Source organism: Drosophila virilis, chromosome 5 (genome assembly GCF_030788295.1).
Source record: "Drosophila virilis strain 15010-1051.87 chromosome 5, Dvir_AGI_RSII-ME, whole genome shotgun sequence".
NCBI lineage: Eukaryota > Metazoa > Arthropoda > Insecta > Diptera > Drosophilidae > Drosophila > Drosophila virilis.
This window is the reverse complement of record NC_091547.1, coordinates 3,514,790-3,532,185: the sequence shown is the minus strand read 5'-3', so window position 1 is coordinate 3,532,185 and position 17,396 is coordinate 3,514,790. Positions and strand designations below refer to the sequence as shown.

At 36.9% G+C, this 17,396-nt stretch overlaps 4 protein-coding genes across 4 annotated transcripts; all 4 read right to left on the bottom strand.

The window, feature by feature from the left end:
* Positions 1-34: 34 nt before the first annotated feature.
* Positions 35-9,223, bottom strand: Tsp42Ee (Tetraspanin 42Ee). Its single transcript, XM_002059913.4, has 5 exons — positions 9,082-9,223; positions 7,677-7,756; positions 1,260-1,622; positions 999-1,196; positions 35-932 (listed from the first exon to the last, which is right to left on the bottom strand). Exons 2-5 carry the CDS (start codon positions 7,734-7,736, stop codon positions 861-863), a joined length of 693 nt encoding a protein of 230 aa, XP_002059949.1. The 5' UTR covers positions 7,737-7,756; positions 9,082-9,223; the 3' UTR covers positions 35-860.
* Positions 9,224-10,134: 911 nt separating this feature from the next.
* Positions 10,135-11,939, bottom strand: Tsp42Ed (Tetraspanin 42Ed). The gene is made up of 5 exons (XM_002059912.4): positions 11,796-11,939; positions 11,161-11,352; positions 10,933-11,094; positions 10,668-10,865; positions 10,135-10,599 (listed from the first exon to the last, which is right to left on the bottom strand). Exons 1-5 carry the CDS (start codon positions 11,853-11,855, stop codon positions 10,528-10,530), a joined length of 684 nt encoding a protein of 227 aa, XP_002059948.1. The 5' UTR covers positions 11,856-11,939; the 3' UTR covers positions 10,135-10,527.
* Positions 11,940-12,490: 551 nt separating this feature from the next.
* On the bottom strand, positions 12,491-14,450 carry Tsp42Ec (Tetraspanin 42Ec). Its single transcript, XM_002059911.4, has 3 exons — positions 14,265-14,450; positions 13,085-13,276; positions 12,491-13,017 (listed from the first exon to the last, which is right to left on the bottom strand). The coding sequence occupies exons 1-3, from the start codon at positions 14,322-14,324 to the stop codon at positions 12,574-12,576; spliced, it is 696 nt and encodes a 231-aa protein (XP_002059947.1). The 5' UTR covers positions 14,325-14,450; the 3' UTR covers positions 12,491-12,573.
* Positions 14,451-15,542: 1,092 nt separating this feature from the next.
* Positions 15,543-16,638, bottom strand: Tsp42Eb (Tetraspanin 42Eb). Its single transcript, XM_002059910.4, has 4 exons — positions 16,485-16,638; positions 16,160-16,351; positions 15,939-16,103; positions 15,543-15,868 (listed from the first exon to the last, which is right to left on the bottom strand). The coding sequence occupies exons 1-4, from the start codon at positions 16,542-16,544 to the stop codon at positions 15,617-15,619; spliced, it is 669 nt and encodes a 222-aa protein (XP_002059946.1). The 5' UTR covers positions 16,545-16,638; the 3' UTR covers positions 15,543-15,616.
* Between the last annotated feature and the right edge of the window lie 758 nt (positions 16,639-17,396).

Genomic DNA, 17,396 nt, shown 5'->3' with positions numbered 1-17,396 from the left:
TTCCATATAATTAAAAATACAAACACGGTTAATATGTGTTTCGGTTTTTTTTTTTTATTATTATTTTTGTATATATATATATGTATATAAATACGTTTTAAATGCTTTAATTCATTCACGTTGTTTGCAATTCGAGTTTTTCTGCAGTTTTTTTTTGTTTTGTTTTCTTTGTTGTGGTTTAGCGTATTTAATTCAAATGTTATTAAAACTTCAAGAGATTCAAATGTACATGTAATATGATGAACAGCTTTGAATGTATACATATATTTATATTATATATATATATATATATATTTAGATATATATATATATTCATTTGGACACTTGTTTTAGCCAACTGGTACAAGTATAGCATAAGGCTTTAACACTACAAAGTATATATGTACGTATAAATTTATAAAAATGAAAACAATAATTTGTAATTGTAACATTGAGAGATTTGCTCTTCGTTGTATTTGTGTGAATTTGCTGTTTAGCAGCTTTTTGTTTATTATTTGTACAACGACTTTGGATTCGTTTGTTTGTTTTGTTTTGTTTTCTTGTTTTTTTTTTTTTTCAAAGAGCAATTAAATACGAAAGCGATGATTAAACAACATTTAAGCGTCTTACACTAGGTATACATTTTTATTCGCTTTCTTCGTTTTTGAAAAGTATTTTCTTCTGTTCCGTATTTTAAACAAATAACTTAAATATTTGTGCAACCAAATGGTTTACTTCAAATATATACCGAACATTTTCCAAAGTTGTTTTAGTTCGTGTGCGTTCTACGACAATACATATTAAAGAGTTAATGCGAATGTTTGTGTGTGCGTTGGTGTGTATGGTGTGCGTGTGTGTATTTATGTAGTGTGCTGTTCGCTTTAGTAGCCATTGCGGCGCTTGTAGTTGCGCACATTATTGGCCAGGCAGCAGGCGAAGATGAAGCCAACCAGCTGCAATAAATAAGTACGTATTTATAATCAAAATGTCTCAGATATTAAGAAGAGACAACAACTCACCTCGACCACAATCAGACCGATGCCAACATACTTGGCCTTTTCGGAGCTGCCAGACATCAAATCAACGAACTTCTCGCGGCAACCGCCATAAATGTTCAATGGGTTAACGCAGCTGCCGTCACAGCAGCTGGACGGCAAGCCCGAGGTTAGCACGCTTCCTACATAGTCCTGGGGGCCTACGCGACCGCAGCAGTGCAGCTGAAAAGGAGCATATGTTAAAACAGTTGACTCGAGTGGACTTTGCAAGTAATTGGTACATACCGATTTCTGTATGGCATCGAAGACACCACCTTCGCGTGTCTCGCGGTTTTCCCAGACCTTGTCGATCACCTCACCCATGGCATTATCGAACTTATCCTTGTTGGTAAACAGGAGCACAACGACTGTCAACTGGAGTATGAGCAGAACCAACAGGCAAACGGCATAGCTCATGGTCATGCACACAGATTCGCGTATTGCGCCGCAACAGCCCAGGAACGAGATGAACACCACAATCGAACCGAGGGTGATCATGATGATCGGCAGTGCTGCCTGCGGCGGGAAGCCAACCTGGCCATTGACCTCGATGGTGCCAATGCTCTGGAGTATGAGCACGCCATAGACAATGCCCAAAATGCCAATAATCTGAAAAGGAACAAGAGCAGCAAATCAATAAGTATTCAATGATGGTTATGCATAATTGAAGCAGGGACTTAATACGTGTGCCAAGGTATTGAAACTTCGTCATGGTTAGGGCTTAATCATTTTACAGATTTATTAAGTACACTTAAACAAAGCCAGGGTCTATTTGGTGCATTATTCAAGTTAGACTGCAGTCTAATCTGTCATATATTTATATATGCCATATTTCATGCTGTTGATAACAAATTTGCGGGTTTGCTTCCGGTGCTAAACATCCGGTTGCACACAAAAAAGTGTCGCGAGTGAATCACTTCAATGAGTTATAAAAGATATCGTCAGTAGAGTTGGTTCAACTTTATATGGTAGGTGCCATAAGTGGAACAGTCAGCCGCAGGCCATTGCGTAAGTCAAAAGTTGCAATAAAAGTCAACACTCGACACTCGGCAGTCGACAGTCGACGGTTGCAATTGCAGTTGCAGTTGACTGTTGACAGTTGATAGTTGAAAATTACATAGAGCTAATTATGCTTAATTGAAGGAGAGCAAATGAGAGTGTGGAGCGAGCGGTATAGCCGACATTTGGCATGCCAAAGATAAATTATACAAATTCTTAATTACAACTGCGGTTGCCCCAAAGCAGCGCTGACCTTAGGGATAGGGCCAAAGTACGTGGCTAATGGCTATTAAAATTAACAGGCGCAACGCCGCTTACGTAATGCAAGCCAGCTAACTAGCGGAATTAAAACAGATCTAATTAAATAGTACACACTCATATATATATATATATATACATATACTTTGCTATCTGCAAATATTTGGGCAGGCGGCGTCTCGTAAGCTAGCCCAGTTTTGTTTGGCTAAGCAAATCGCATCAAGCATACGCACCGTGCTACAAGGCTAAGCCCCGCTGATTAGATAAGCCTCATCTTATGTATATATATAATATATATGTACAGCTGGAAAACACGCCCTAAAGTTCAAGGTGCAAAACAATTTACGTCAAGTTTATGCAAATTGTGAAACTTATATTGCCCTTCCCTGCAGAAAATGCTTTTTGCTCGCCAATTTTTGTATACGTCCGGGCATCGCAACAAGTGCAAGCCGCAACAATTGTTCGCCAATTAATTGAATTTACTTGATTTCATTATGCACACGTTTGCCATGTTTTATTATGTATTTTTAGCTCTCTGTCTCGTATACCCTGTAGCTCAAAGAACACGCAAAGCTGAATGAGCGTATGCAAATCCAATAAGTAGAAGCTAAAGAAAGCGCCACAAATATCGAGAATATTTTAACTCATCATTTTTGTTAATGCACTTGAATGCCGGATTTATGGCCTCACAATAAAAAGTTATTTCGGCATGAATTTTTCATAGCCTGTGACTAATTGCGTCTGGAGCACTTTCGCTTGTAGCTGTCTCCGTGTGGGCTGCTTCATTTGGCACTTTGTGGGCGTCTCTCGTTAGACTTAATCCAATTTCTGAACGGATTTGAAGCATTGTCATAAGCTAAGAACTTGTGTCCAAACGCGGCATATAATTGACCCAAATAGTCGGTACAAGAACAGCATTCGGCTATTCAAGACGTTAATTGTTCCACTTTTACAGAAAACAAAAGCGTTGCCCCTAATGTAAACATCACGTGCAAATAGCTTAGCCAGATGACGAATACCTCGAATGCACAAATATAGTATAGGTATCTGTTATGTATATATATATATATATATATATTATCTGTGTGTATAATTTGAATCTCTGCTCGTAAAGAATTTCCTCAATTGAAAGTTGAATTTTTTTTTGTGGCCTCATGACGTCATGAGTCTCCCAAAAATAACTCAAATGCAAATATGTTGAGACACCAGAGACAAGGGTCATACGCTGTTTATTGTCAACCCCGGGGCAAACAACAGGAATTGTATCCGACTGGGGGATACTCTAACTATAAGACTGTTATGGAGTTTAACTCTTATCAATACAAAGAGTTTGTAATCTCATTTTAGCCCTCTTCTGCTCAGTACACAGCTTCATAATAGCCCACTTCTGCTCATTTGCCTGACTACAGGGTATACACGAATGAACTGAAACTCTGAGCTCACTTTATTAATTTCGGTGGCACTTCGTGCAACAACCCTCGAAGCATATATTTAAAGTTATTTGGGTGCCCATCAATTGCAATAAATAAATACGCACGCAGAGAGAGAGAAAAGAAATTCAATGCTCTCTCTCTATGCAAGGAACCACACCCAAAATTGCTGCCCGACCATGCGGCGCCGTATTTGTAGTCAGTCTGTCTGTCTGTCTGTCTGTCTGTCTGTCTGTCTATCGCTTGTAACTGGCAGTTATCACAGTCGAACAACAAGTGAGCAGCGAGATAAAGTCGTAGACATGTAGAAGCTGCTGTCAGCGCTTGTGCAACAGGACGTATGCGTGATGTGGCTACCCAGCCGCCCCCCTTCAAATAGAAAAAAAAAACATGCGACATTTTGATTGAAAGCGTATCGCAATTTTGAAAAAATAATTACACCCAACACGTATTTATAGTTGAAAAACACAACGCGACACAGAACAACAAGAAATGGCAAACGTAGCAATAAAATAAAAGCTGAAGAAGTAAATTACACAGCAAATTTTTGTTTAAGGTTTTTTTTTTGCCAAGGCTTCTGTGTTGATTCCGAGTTGCCAAGTCGGATTGTTTGTGCAAAAAGCTGAGATTCAGGAATGCAGAATGTTTGTTTGTCTTCTTTTTTTTTTCAGGAAAAATATGAAATGTGAATAGAATATTCTTGGTAGCTGCTTTTGGGCAAAACTTAATTTACAGCTCCAGTAATATATGTTTGGTTGATTATTGGAAGGAAACTGTATTCAAAAAATAGTTAATTATACATTAATTAGTTGTCATTTGCGCCGGCTAATTAACTCAATGTTTAAACTATTTCTAGCTGCATTTGTTATAGATAACATTAACATTGACATTCAGTTGTTCTTTTCACTTTTGTCAGGCAGTCTATATAATTATTTATTGCATTTGTAATGCGGTTGCACTAGATAAACGAAGCAATTTTAAATCCCGCTTTTGCCCTGTAATTAACTAAATTATTTGAAATTAATCTTAAATTATAAAAAGTAAAAAACTACTCTGAGATTTGTATCAATATATTACTTTAATCAATGTATATATATGTATATCTATCTATATATCTATCTATCTATCCATCATATATCTATCTATCCATCCATCATATATCTATCTATCTACAAATCTATCTATTTCTCTATATGTCCGATCTCTCTATACATCTATCTATTCCTCTATACATCCGATCTATCTATAGAGTCATCTATCGCTCTATATATCCATCTATGTATCTATACATCTTTAATACAAAGCATAGAACACTTTGTATTTACTTTAATAAGCTTCGATTTCTTTGCTTTAAGATTTCAACATTTTTTTTCTCACATATTATCTTTTTTATCTGACATGTATGTCTATATAGAACATCTAAAGCCAAGACGAGTTTGTCATTAGTTGGCTGCAGCCAACATTCTAACTCGCATTTGATTCTCAAAAGTCAGACGTGTCGAGAATACACAAAAACAAAAAAATAAAAACTCCCAATGATTGCATGAATCGGGGTAAAATACACGCCAACATATAGACACTGACTGTGCGTGTGTGTGTGTATGTACCAATACATGCACATGTATCTATACATGAACACGTACCTGTAGCTGTATCTGTATCTGTTGTTTCCCTTTTGTATTTAACCAAGCGAATTGCACAATGTTTTGTTGCTTTCTCGAGCGTTGCGTTGTTTTTTGTCTTTCATACACTAACAAAGGGTATTGTCACTTTGTCAGGCAGTGTGAAGCGCATTAATTGAGGTCAAAAATGTCGGAAATGCCATTAGCTACAATGTTATTGATGAATGTATCTAGAAGTATTTGAACTTAGCTCTCAACATTTTTGCAGCTTGATGCATTTTTAGAACTATGCGAATTGGGTTCTATAACATTAAACAGATATATTGGGGCAAAAATTTTAAGAGATATTTTCGAGTATGCAAAATATATGGGCAGTTTATTTGGATATATAATAATTATAGCTTCAAAATTAGATTAGATTTGTATTTAATTTTTTGATTAATTATTAATCATTTTTGGCAGACAAGTGTGTTAAAACTTCGGCTTAAACAAACAAACTGAGCTTGATTTTTATTTTTTTTTTTGTTTTTTGTCTGGCCGAGCGACGCTCAAAGGCGGCTTTTTGCTGTGGCCTGTTAATTTGTTTGCCTTAACTGTCAAGTATGTTATGTACACACACACACATACACAAACGCACACACAGATGCACACATACACACTTGGGTACAAACGCGACGTCTGATTCAGATGTGTATCTGTGTGTATATACACATTTATGTTTGTGTGCATGTGTGTGTGTGTGTATACCTGAGCCGCTGTGCTGCACGTGTAAATGTGAACTATGTAAATAACGTGTGCTTGTTCTTTCCACCAGTTGCTGGGCAATGCAACAAGTTTTTTAAATTTTTGTTTTTTTTTTTTTTCTTTTTGCTGACTTATTTATTTATTAACTTGTTGAGCTTGTCGACGTATTCATGTTTCTTTTTTTCTGGTTTTTTTCTTCTGATTCACAGGGCGTCAATTTAGCGAGCTTTTTAAATTGCTAACAGAAATATACGTGCGAATATCCACATATATTTGCTGTTATCGACTGACTGACTGACGAACTGACTGATTGATGATCAACGCACTGACCAAGCCATGAGGGCTAGCAAGCCGGGCTTTTCACAAAAGTTATCTATTGTGATATAATCTTTCGGAATGAATAGAATGCGTTTGTTGTTTTGCATTCTATCAAATTGATATAGTTAGAAAGCGCATCGGAAAGGTGTTTCACAGTTTTCAGAAAATGCATTCGCCTAACAGACATCTGCTCGCTGCCGCTTCCCCCGTTCGGTACATGATCAACACGTTCGAAGATCTGGTCAACGATGGGTAATACTTGAAGTAAATATATATATATTTACATTATGCATAACTATATTTGAGTTGAGCGATTATTTGGTTTTAGGGTGTGTTTTATTACCATTTGTATGCGCACAAATATTTGCCATACTTATTAGTATTTCAAATGCGTAGCTAGATACTTTTGTATAAGGTCTCTGGTGTAGTTGACTCATGCATCTGCTGATCGTAGAAGCACGTCAGTTGCCCTGTTATTGCTGTCAATTATTGAACGTGTGTAGTTCATCTTATCACAAAGCTGATGAGACAGAGCTGCATTGCCTGGAAACTGATTCATTTGCGAATAAACATATGACATCATGCATCGTCGAATTCTGGGCAAATTAAATTAAACGCTGGATTTTAAATAAATATAAAAGCTCAGATCTAAACAAATCTGCGGCTCTGCTGTATATAGTAGCTTATGAAAATAAGCAAACAAAGCAAAAGCCAAGAAATTCTCATAAAAACTGAAATTGATTAAGCTATGCCTACATCTCTCAGCAGCAGCAGCAGCTCGACTCGCCACATTCAGATACGGCTACAGATACAGATTCAGACACAAATGTCCGCGTATGCTTGTGCGTGTGCGCCTCTGCTGGGAAGCTGAATACACACACATAATTGCGTACATATTATATAAAAAAGATGATGTCATAGCCACAAAACAAGCCATGCCAAAAACGAGGCTGACATAAAACGAGCTAAAAAAACAAGAGTGCTTCCATCAAAAAGTGGCCGAATAGAAGATAACGCTGTATCTGCGATCCTTTTTCCTTTCTGTTTACATCTCCATAAATCCATTATACTCAGTCCTAATCAATTTCCAGGGTATACAGGCTACTTAGCTTCGCGAGTTTGCAACTGCCATCCGCCTGGGATTCACAGTTCAAAACACTTGCGATTCTACGAATAGAGCAATTGGCAATTGACAAGTACTCTTATGAAATCTACATCTATATTTCCATTGAACTAAGCTTAAAAAGGGGAATTTCGATTTCGTCTCTCTATCATTTATATCATTTACTTACCGACACAATGGTATTGAATACGAAGAGTATATATTTAACCATAGACGTTCCACAATCCATTTTATTGTAGTTATTGCTTTCTGAAATGCATGAAAGAAAAGTCATTTAGTAGTTGTTATTTATTTAAACATTAAAAGAAACAAGTTCAAATAATGCAAATGCATATCGAAAATGGATGCCATTACGCAATATGAATACGATTAAAATGATTTGTATTTGTATGCGATACAGTTAATTAATTTTATGCAGCCGAGGGTTTATTTAATGGAAAGTTGAGCTACAAATATAAACTTGTTTTGTATTTATTTATTGCTTTTATATATAGCACAAATTTATTTGATTTGTTTTGCTTTTTAGTTGCAGAAAACGATATCTTGATATCGTATTATGTGTGCTTTCCCCCTTTTTGTATGCGCCTCAGCTATTTCGTTTTATATTTCTGCCCATTTACGAAATACCAAATATAATTAATTCCAAGCTAATAAACAGCTGAATCCAATGTTAAAAATAGCTAAAAATAGCTAAATGACTATTTAGCCAAAATTGCAGACGCCAGACAATTTCAACGGTTTCTGGTAGACAATATTTTGAAAATAGTCAGATCTAGCAAAAAAACTGCTCAATTGGCCACACTGATTATACGATAGCAATTGCGATATTTGTAACATGCGTTCTTCTTCTTAACTTTATTTTTCCTTAATGGTCACACATTTAATGTTCATACTTAACCCCTAAAAACCGGTTCGGCTATCGTAAGAAAAAAAAAAACAAATGTTTCTGAACAAAAAAGGCAAACGTGTTAGCAAGTCGATTCAATTTTTTTTTAAATCGGACATTTGAACTCATGTTTCGGTGCTTTATTCTTTTAATAATCTATAAAAGTGTCATGGTTAGCAGCAATTAAAAACAATGCTTGCTAATTAAATATTGAAGTTAAACTTTTGCGCCTTGAGACGTGTTTACGCCGTACTTCCCATTCTTCGTCATTCTTATGGGTTGCCTTAGCAACCACAACAACAACAACAACAACAGTTTCAATAGTGGAAAACCTCACCTCCTATTCACAGGAAAACCCAAAAGGAAAAGTTCACTGCACTCGCTCACACGGATAATAAAGCAGTCAGTAACAATAATAATTACCATACATTATCATTTAATTTTCATCTTTCATATATTTATCTTCACTGAGTAGCTGAGTTTGTAAGTGCGTCGTCTTTATTTTGAATGTGCTTTCGCACTTTCCGTTTTCAACCACTTTCACATGCATCTTGTTTCGAGCAGCTGCCGCTGCAGCATCTCAGGCAAGTGAGGCAGAAGCAAATACATATGTGTGTGTGTATATGTACACAGCGCATTCACTTATTCGCTTAAGTGCACATTGGCATTTCATACTTAATAACATTACCTTTTTTGATTTTTTATTTTATATTATATTTTTATTCAAGTAACACGCGCACGGCACGTCCGACTCGGCGAAAAACTGTTTTTGATTTGACTTGACTAACACAAAAGCAACGACGCAAAACTGGTTTACAGTGTGACCAAACTGTGGTAAAAATGAAAATCTGCTGTCGATATTTTAATTCTGGTGTGGGGAAATGCAAAAAAAATACTGCTTTCCTATAAAAATAATATATAATTAATCGTATACATTCATTTTCAAAATACATGCCTAGTAAAAGTAATAATAATACCAAAAAATATTATTATTTGGCATATCTGAGAATGACGGATGTGTGGCGACAACCTGTCGTTTTTGCGACCCTGTCTTATTGGCGACAAGAACTTGGGAAACCCCGATCAAAAATCGTGAGGTGAAAGATTCGTTTCTATACCCTATCCCATTAAAAATGGGTATAAGGGTATATTGTATTTGTGCAAAATCCAAATGTATGTAACAGGCAGAAGGAAGCATCTCCGACCCCATAAAGAATATATATACTTGATCAGCATCAATAGCCGAGTCGATCTAGCCATGTCCGTCTGTCTGTCAGTTCGTCTGGCCTTCTGTCCGTCTGTCCGTCCGTCCGTCCGTCCGTGCGTATGTATGAACGCAAGGATCTCAGAACCTATAAGAGCTAGAGACTTGAAATTTTAGATGTAGGGGCTCCTAGTGCCAGCGCCGATAATCGATAATCGATAACTTACTCCGTTTCCAAGCAATCGATAATCAATATCGATATTCTTTTTCTTGGGCAATTTTGGTAAATAATAAGAGCTAGAGTCACCAAACTTGACATATAGCTTCTAAAATATAATATATATGCATTTGATGTTGGAAGAAGAGGTCTTAGGGTATCCCCTAGTCGGGAGCTCCCGGCTAGAACCTCTTACTTGTTTTTATATATTCCATGAAGCGTACTTAACCAAAAGTGATATATTAATAAAACAAATTGTTCATATTTAGCTTTCTCTCTTTTAAGAATATTTTTATTTAAATAAGATAAAACACATATCATTGTTGATGGGCATAAATTGCCCTTACCGCATTTGCAGTTTTTATTTAAAAGTACACGATTTCCATAAAGTTTATAGTACAGCAAATACTATATTATTATGAAATGCATGTGTACTAATATTATAATAACGAGAAAGTACGACTATCTTCGGCAGACCGAAGAGTTAATACCCTTGTAGACATTAGCCTTACGGCTTTGCAGATATGCAATACTAAAACTCATTCGAAATAATGTGCCTATAGAGCTGATCCGCTATACATATACTCTATAGGGTTGGATATGTATCCTTCTATGCATTACATAATTCATGAGAAAATTATAATACCGTCTACAAGAGCGTAATAATATGGAGATAAATTTCGTAATCGCAGGGTTAGCCTCAAGTTAAAAGATTAAAAATTTTGACGTCTCTGATTGTTGCGGGTCTGATTCGCCAAACAGCATGCAAATATGAAAGCGACCAACTGTAAGCAGAGTAATTTTGCACTGAGGAACGAAATTCTAAAAAAAAAAACAAATGTTCGTAAATTACCTCAACCGCAGTTACGCCCAAACCAGCATATTTGATAATATTGGCATTTGTGTCCCATAGAGAGTCAACGGCAGACTTACAGCCCGGCTTAAACATGACGGACGTTAAGCTACAGGTGCCATTTGTGGGCGTGTCACAGCAGGATGCAGGATAGGTAACGCCATAATCGGAAAACTTGTGCAGGCCACAGCATTTCAACTGAAATTTTTAAGATGTGGGATTTTGAGGGAAATAATGCAATAGTAATTGCTATTCGAATGCTTACGGATTTCTGCAGAGTATCCATCAAGAGGCCATCGGTTTTTCGCTGTTCCCAAATTGTTTGCACAACCTTGTCCAGAGATTCACGTATTTGCACATGATTTATCCACACATAGATGATCAGGGCGATTTGGCAAAAGAACAAACCCAACATGATGATCGAGTACTAAATTTATGAAAATCCATTTCATTAGTATTGTTTTGATCACAATAATTCCCGGCTCCAATTTACCGTTGTTAGGCCACAGGCATTCTCGCGAATGGCACCGCAGCATCCCAGAAAGGAGACCAGAAAGATGACACAACCCAAAATAAGTATTATTATAGCCACACTATTTGCAGTGAAGGTTTGGTCAACGCTCGAAAAGTCCTTGATTTCCGAGACCATAAGAGAACCAAATATGATCAGCAAAATGCCGCAAATCTAAAAACAAATCAATCACAAATAATGTAAGCATTTAAAGTATTTCTGCGGAGCGCGCATTGAAAATAGCATCGGAACAGTCATAACAACAAGTATTACTCATTTCTCGTTATCGCTCAATTGTCGATTGTTTCGAAACATCTTCCGCAGCTCATTTACTATAATTACGGTCAGCATTGGCATGTAATGTGTGAAAATCACGACATTCCTAACCATTTCTCGATATGAGTTCACATTTTTCTCCACATAAGATAAGATAGGGCAGATATAACATATAATTCGCGCACGTAAGAGCCTTCTTTTTGCTCGTATTCGAACATCATGAGTTTATTTTACTTATTCCTTGAGATAAGATAAGCCAGCCGTTTGTATGAGTCGATTTTAGTCATTTCAAGTGAAATTGTATCGAACTCCCGCTCTAGGGGTAGAGTGCTAAAACTTACCACAAATAATATATTAAATATGAAGAGCACATATTTAACAAAAACCCCACCGCAATCCATATTGAATAACTGTTTTCGTATTACTCGCGGTTAGCTTTAACTACGATCCGATTCGCTTCGGTTTCGACATTCAACTGAGTATTATTTTAACAATTGCAAAATGTTCTAACTAAGAGCTTTTTCTTATCTTTAAATGCGGTAAGCTTTTTCAAACAGAGCGCGAGCATTAAAAAGCTTTGCATACATTCGGGCGACACATAGGAAAAATACTAAATACCAAGTACCTTGATAACCTTTATAGGGATATAGAGCTCACGTATTATGGATCATACTTTCGGGCGTCTCAAAGATAAAATACTAACTACTAAATACTTATGTAGACAAAAGTAATGACGGGGATATAGAGATATAAACCTCACATATTATAAATCATACTTTCGGGCGACACATAGAAAATACCAAATACTAAATACTTTTGTAGAAGAAAACGCTCACATAATTTAACTCAAATCTAGCTTCGACCGTTGTCCACCGATTGATCTCCATAGATTCTCGAGTAGTAGCTATAAACCGAACAATACTTAAACTTATTTTCTTATTCCTTACAAACTCCGAAAATCAATTATTGATCTATATATATTTTATTATATGATAATTTTACAAGTAAGCGACAAAGAAAATCAGTTTTTTTGCCGTTTAAACTTAAAGAAACACTCGAGTGGAAGATTTTATTTCTGATTTTCAGTAAGCCGAAAAGATTTTTTAACTAAGAAATAACTTAACCGTAGACTTGTCTACCCGCATTCGCTTTACGCATGCAGTTGGCCAGCATGCCGGCTACGACAAAGACAATCAGCTCGTATATGCATATGCCCAGTCCGGACCATAGAACGATGTCGTTGTTGTTGCTCCAGAAATCGTAGAATTTCTGATTGCAGCCCTGGCGGGTCTCGTAAATGCTGGCCGGGCAGGTCTGCTGGCGATTCGAGTAGCCGCAACAGGTGCCGGGCACATTACCGTTATAGTCCTCGAAGCCCTGGTTGCCGCAGCAGTCGAAAGTTAGCTCCAATGCGCCCATTGGATAGCCATTCGCCGCATTGTTCTCATTCCAAATTGTGGTCACCAGCTTGCTCATATCCTGCAAAAATTGTTGCCCATTCACAGCGATCCAGCAGGTGAGCACCAGTTGCAGCACAAAAAGTAAAAACATCAGGGTAGCATACTAAAAATATATTAAAACCAAAATCAATCAAATATGAGCATGCATTAGAGACCGGGAAAGAACCCACCGTGCTTGTCAGGCAGGCGCTCTGGCGCCAGATACCGCAGCAGCCGAAGAAGGAGACTATGAAAATCAACACACCCAGTACGGTCACACAGACGGGTATGGTATTGGCGCTGCTCAGCTGCTCCAGCTCGGTTAGGCGGTTAAAGTTGGATAGCATTATGGAGCCCAACACAATCAGCAATATGCCAACCACCTATTAAAATATATTTTAAATTTAATATAATATGATTTATAGACAATATCTTAGATGCTTGCAGTTGTTTATTTAAATATTAAACTCATGAATGCTACTAAGCGTCAGAAGCTTTCATATTTGCCTTCAAATTGCGTAATTTGCCATCTAAGAAACTTTATTTCTGCTTATCCTAAAACATTTAATATAATAATATATGCCCTTCTATGCAATTCTCATAAATTGTACTAAGCGTCAAAAGGTTTCATGTTTGGCATAAAATTGTTTAATTTGCTATCTAGGAAACTTATTTGAATAGATTTCTTGTTTGGTGTACAGAAAAATTTGTATTTCTGTATGAAATAATTTGATATAGTTGACTTGCTAATATCAAACAGATATAAAAAAACTATGTTACAGGATGATTAATGCTGTCTTTATCGTTATCATTATTACAAAGCGGACATAATCCATCATTGATAACGCCGCACACACTTGTGCATGTCACTCAACTTGTATCTTAATGAGAGTACCAATGCAATCAGTGTACATTTAAGTGACTCAGACGCTGAAAATGATAATGTCTGATAAAGCTAGCTATATATATAAAATTGCAAATAATAATCCTATGAGCCTCAGCACATGAGCAACAATTGTCTATCGATATATATATAGATATATGCCAGATACAAATATTTGAGCATTGTTAACTGCGAAATATTTCGGCTAACAAAGAAATATGTGCTTAATTAAAAGAAACTCGAAATATTGAAGATTAAAGATATATGTCTTTGATAATTAAAGCATAAACTATTCGATTGTCGAATGAAATACTTTTGTATTATATATAATTCGTTTAAGGTCCAATAATAAGCTATGTATTATTTGAAAAAGGATTTGTATTTGTCAAATATTATTAACAGGCACTTCGTGATATATCGTTGAGTTATCTCGCACATTTCACTTGATTCCGTAAATAGTTAATTATAGTACGTTGTAATTAACTCACCAGAAACACAACATTTATGATATATATAAGGATATTAAGTATTCCCGATATGCAACCCATTTTGAAGCCGTTTTCAAGGATCGTTTATTTAGTTAAATTCACTTCTATTATTTTTGGCAAATTTTTGTTAGTTTTGATATTTTATCGCGCTTTGTGTACGCGTCGATTACTGTCGTTCGATTCGACTGTCCTCAAGCTGTTCCGGCCGTTATAAACTAACCGAGTCGTTGTCATATCTAGATAGACTCCCCATTTGTGTATCTTATCAGCCCGAGATAACACGAATATACGCAATCGTTGCGCTGGGTCTTCGCAAAAATAAAAAAAGAAACCACGAAAAATAGCCAAAAAGTAAATATTTTGGGTACATGTTATGGCCAGAATTGATACATTGATAAGCCATGAATCAGCTACAAGTTGTTATGACCTAATACGCACTGAGAGTCTTGCGACTATATCAATTTCACAAAAAATTATAAATACCCAAGAGTCCATCTGATAACGAGTTCTGCGAACTTTGCCAAAAGTTTTATTCTAAGCGAGTTATGGGGGTGGGAATTTTGACATATGTCTATATAGGATATTTGGGGGAACCAGTTTTATATGAACTTTGACGAAGAAAAATTTTGCCAGACTTAGATGCCAAATTGATCTAGAGGCCCAGCCATGAACAAAGAGCTTAACCTCATAGAAATCAGGAGAGATTTGACCGAGTTATGGGGTTGGGAAATTTCAACCTATGTCTATATAGAATATTTCACGGTAACAAGAACTTTAGCCAAAAATATTGTTGCCTTATTTATAGTTATATACAACTGGCCCGACTACCAGAATACTCTGGAACCAGCCGGCTGCTACAAATATGCTATCTTCTCTCTATACAATTCCAACAATTCTTCTTGTCGCAACCCTGGTCTAGTCTAGTCTAGTCCTTAATAACTTCGGTGTTTATAGTCCGATCGTAATGCAATTGTCAGAGCTTAAATATAGTATAAAGTAGTGCATATATACCAAGGTGCAAGGTTCTATCACATCTGGGGGATATGGTGGCCAATAGCTGAACTATTCGTAATATGTTTCGGAATTCCCATCGACGAAAAGACAGACGAACTGATAGTCATGGCTAGATCGTTAGAAGATACAAGGCAACCCCTCTTAATAATTTTGTATGGTATAGTTATCTACAAAAACGATAAGATATTTTGCCATTTACACACACATGCATGCATTTCTGATAGATCATAAAATCGACAGCCCACAATAAATTCACGTTGTAAGTATCTAAAGCTAATTTGTTTATTTATGACTGTGATGAACGAATGTAGGATGTAAAATATAGACTAGGAGTTAATTTAACGCTTCCTCATGGCGTTGGCCAAGCAGCAGGCTATCACAAAGATGCCCAGCTCGAAGAGCGCCACAATCAAGCTGCTCCAGCTAATGAGATCCGTATAGGATTTCCAGAAATCGGTGAACGTGCTACGGCAGCCGGCACGCACTGAGTAAATGGCAGCATCGCATACCCTGTTCCTATCCGTATAGCCACAGCAGGAAGAGGGCACAACTGTATAATCCGTAAAGCTGTTTACGCCGCAACATTTGAACTAAATTGCAGGAAAATCAAATGAAAAGTTAGATCTCACATTCGTCCAAGATATGCTAATGATCGCTTACAGATATCTGCAGTGCATCCATGGGATAGCCATTGGCAGCATCATTTTGTTTGCCGGCGGCATCCACCAGTTCGCCCATTTTGCCCACGAAATAATCATTCTGCACAAAGATCCAAATGGAAAGCGCCAATTGCAGACCAAACAGTATAAACATGAAAATCGCATACTGCAAAGCGAGAAGGTTAGATAAGTTTCGAACAAAGTTACATGGGTTCGACTCACAATTGTCGTGCAGCAGGCATTTTCGCGTATAGTGCCGCAGCAGCCAAAGAAGGAGATCACAAATATGACACAGCCGATGACAATGATGCATATGGGTATGGTCCGGGCATTGAACGTGTCACTGAAGGAACCCAGGGTGCCCAGGCTGGACAGTATGATGGAGCCGACCACGATCAGCAAAATGCCACCAGCCTGTAAGCAAATAATAATAAAATCCAATTAGATCCAAGTCAAGTTGGGGGCGTCCATATCCAGGAGGGTCTGCCGATCAAAACTATTACGGCAGCGGATACCTTTCCACATTGTTCGCATTCCAAGCACTTACCAAAAAGACGAGATTGAGTAAGTACAGTAAGTACTTGAACATCTTGGATAAGCAATTCATTTTGTTAGATTCGTTATTTCGTTTCCGTTGATTTTCGATCGATTCCAAATTAAGTCCGTTCGTTGCGACAGCTCGCGTCTAAATTAAATACCATAGCCAAGATCTGGGCCTTAATAATGAAATTGTCGACCCAGCTAACCGGGCTGGGGCCCCAGCTTATCTTCCCGGTTATCTGACAACAACAAAACCCATTCACATAACAACAATTCGCGGCGGACTTGTGGAACCTTATCAATGGACCCTTATCGGATTGTACCCAAAACGGAATGCGCCGGTTGCGGATGATACTGTCAACCGTATATGGCCACCTATACTATTATTATTATTATTATTATTAACTAGTCGAAGGCAGACAAATAGAAGTTCATCTGAGTCATTAACATGAGAGAACTTTGAGAACTTTGTACTCTAATCTTCAGGGTGTCCCATTGCTAAATCCTATGAGGCTGTTGCTGATTCATCGATATCTAGGTCTATATTCTGTATATTATATGGAATATATATAGCTTTAGCTAATTAACTAATCTAAGTAGCACATGAGTCAAAATCGTCTTATCAAGTGCACAAAAAGCCAACGCTACGGGAGTCCCCCAACATTTCCTAACTGATTTATTAATAACCAGCTTGAAATGATAATCAAAATGTTGATCGATTTGGTCAAAGACGGTTTCAATATGCAACATTAAGCTTATTTAATTACTTTATTGTCAGTTAGCAAAAGCTACTAAGCAAGAAATTAAATCAATTATATTTTTATTATAAAAAAAAGCTATTCAGAAAAAAGAAATAGAATACATGCATAAAAATAGACCAGATAACTAAAAGTCTTAATAGATATCAGTTCTATTTGTC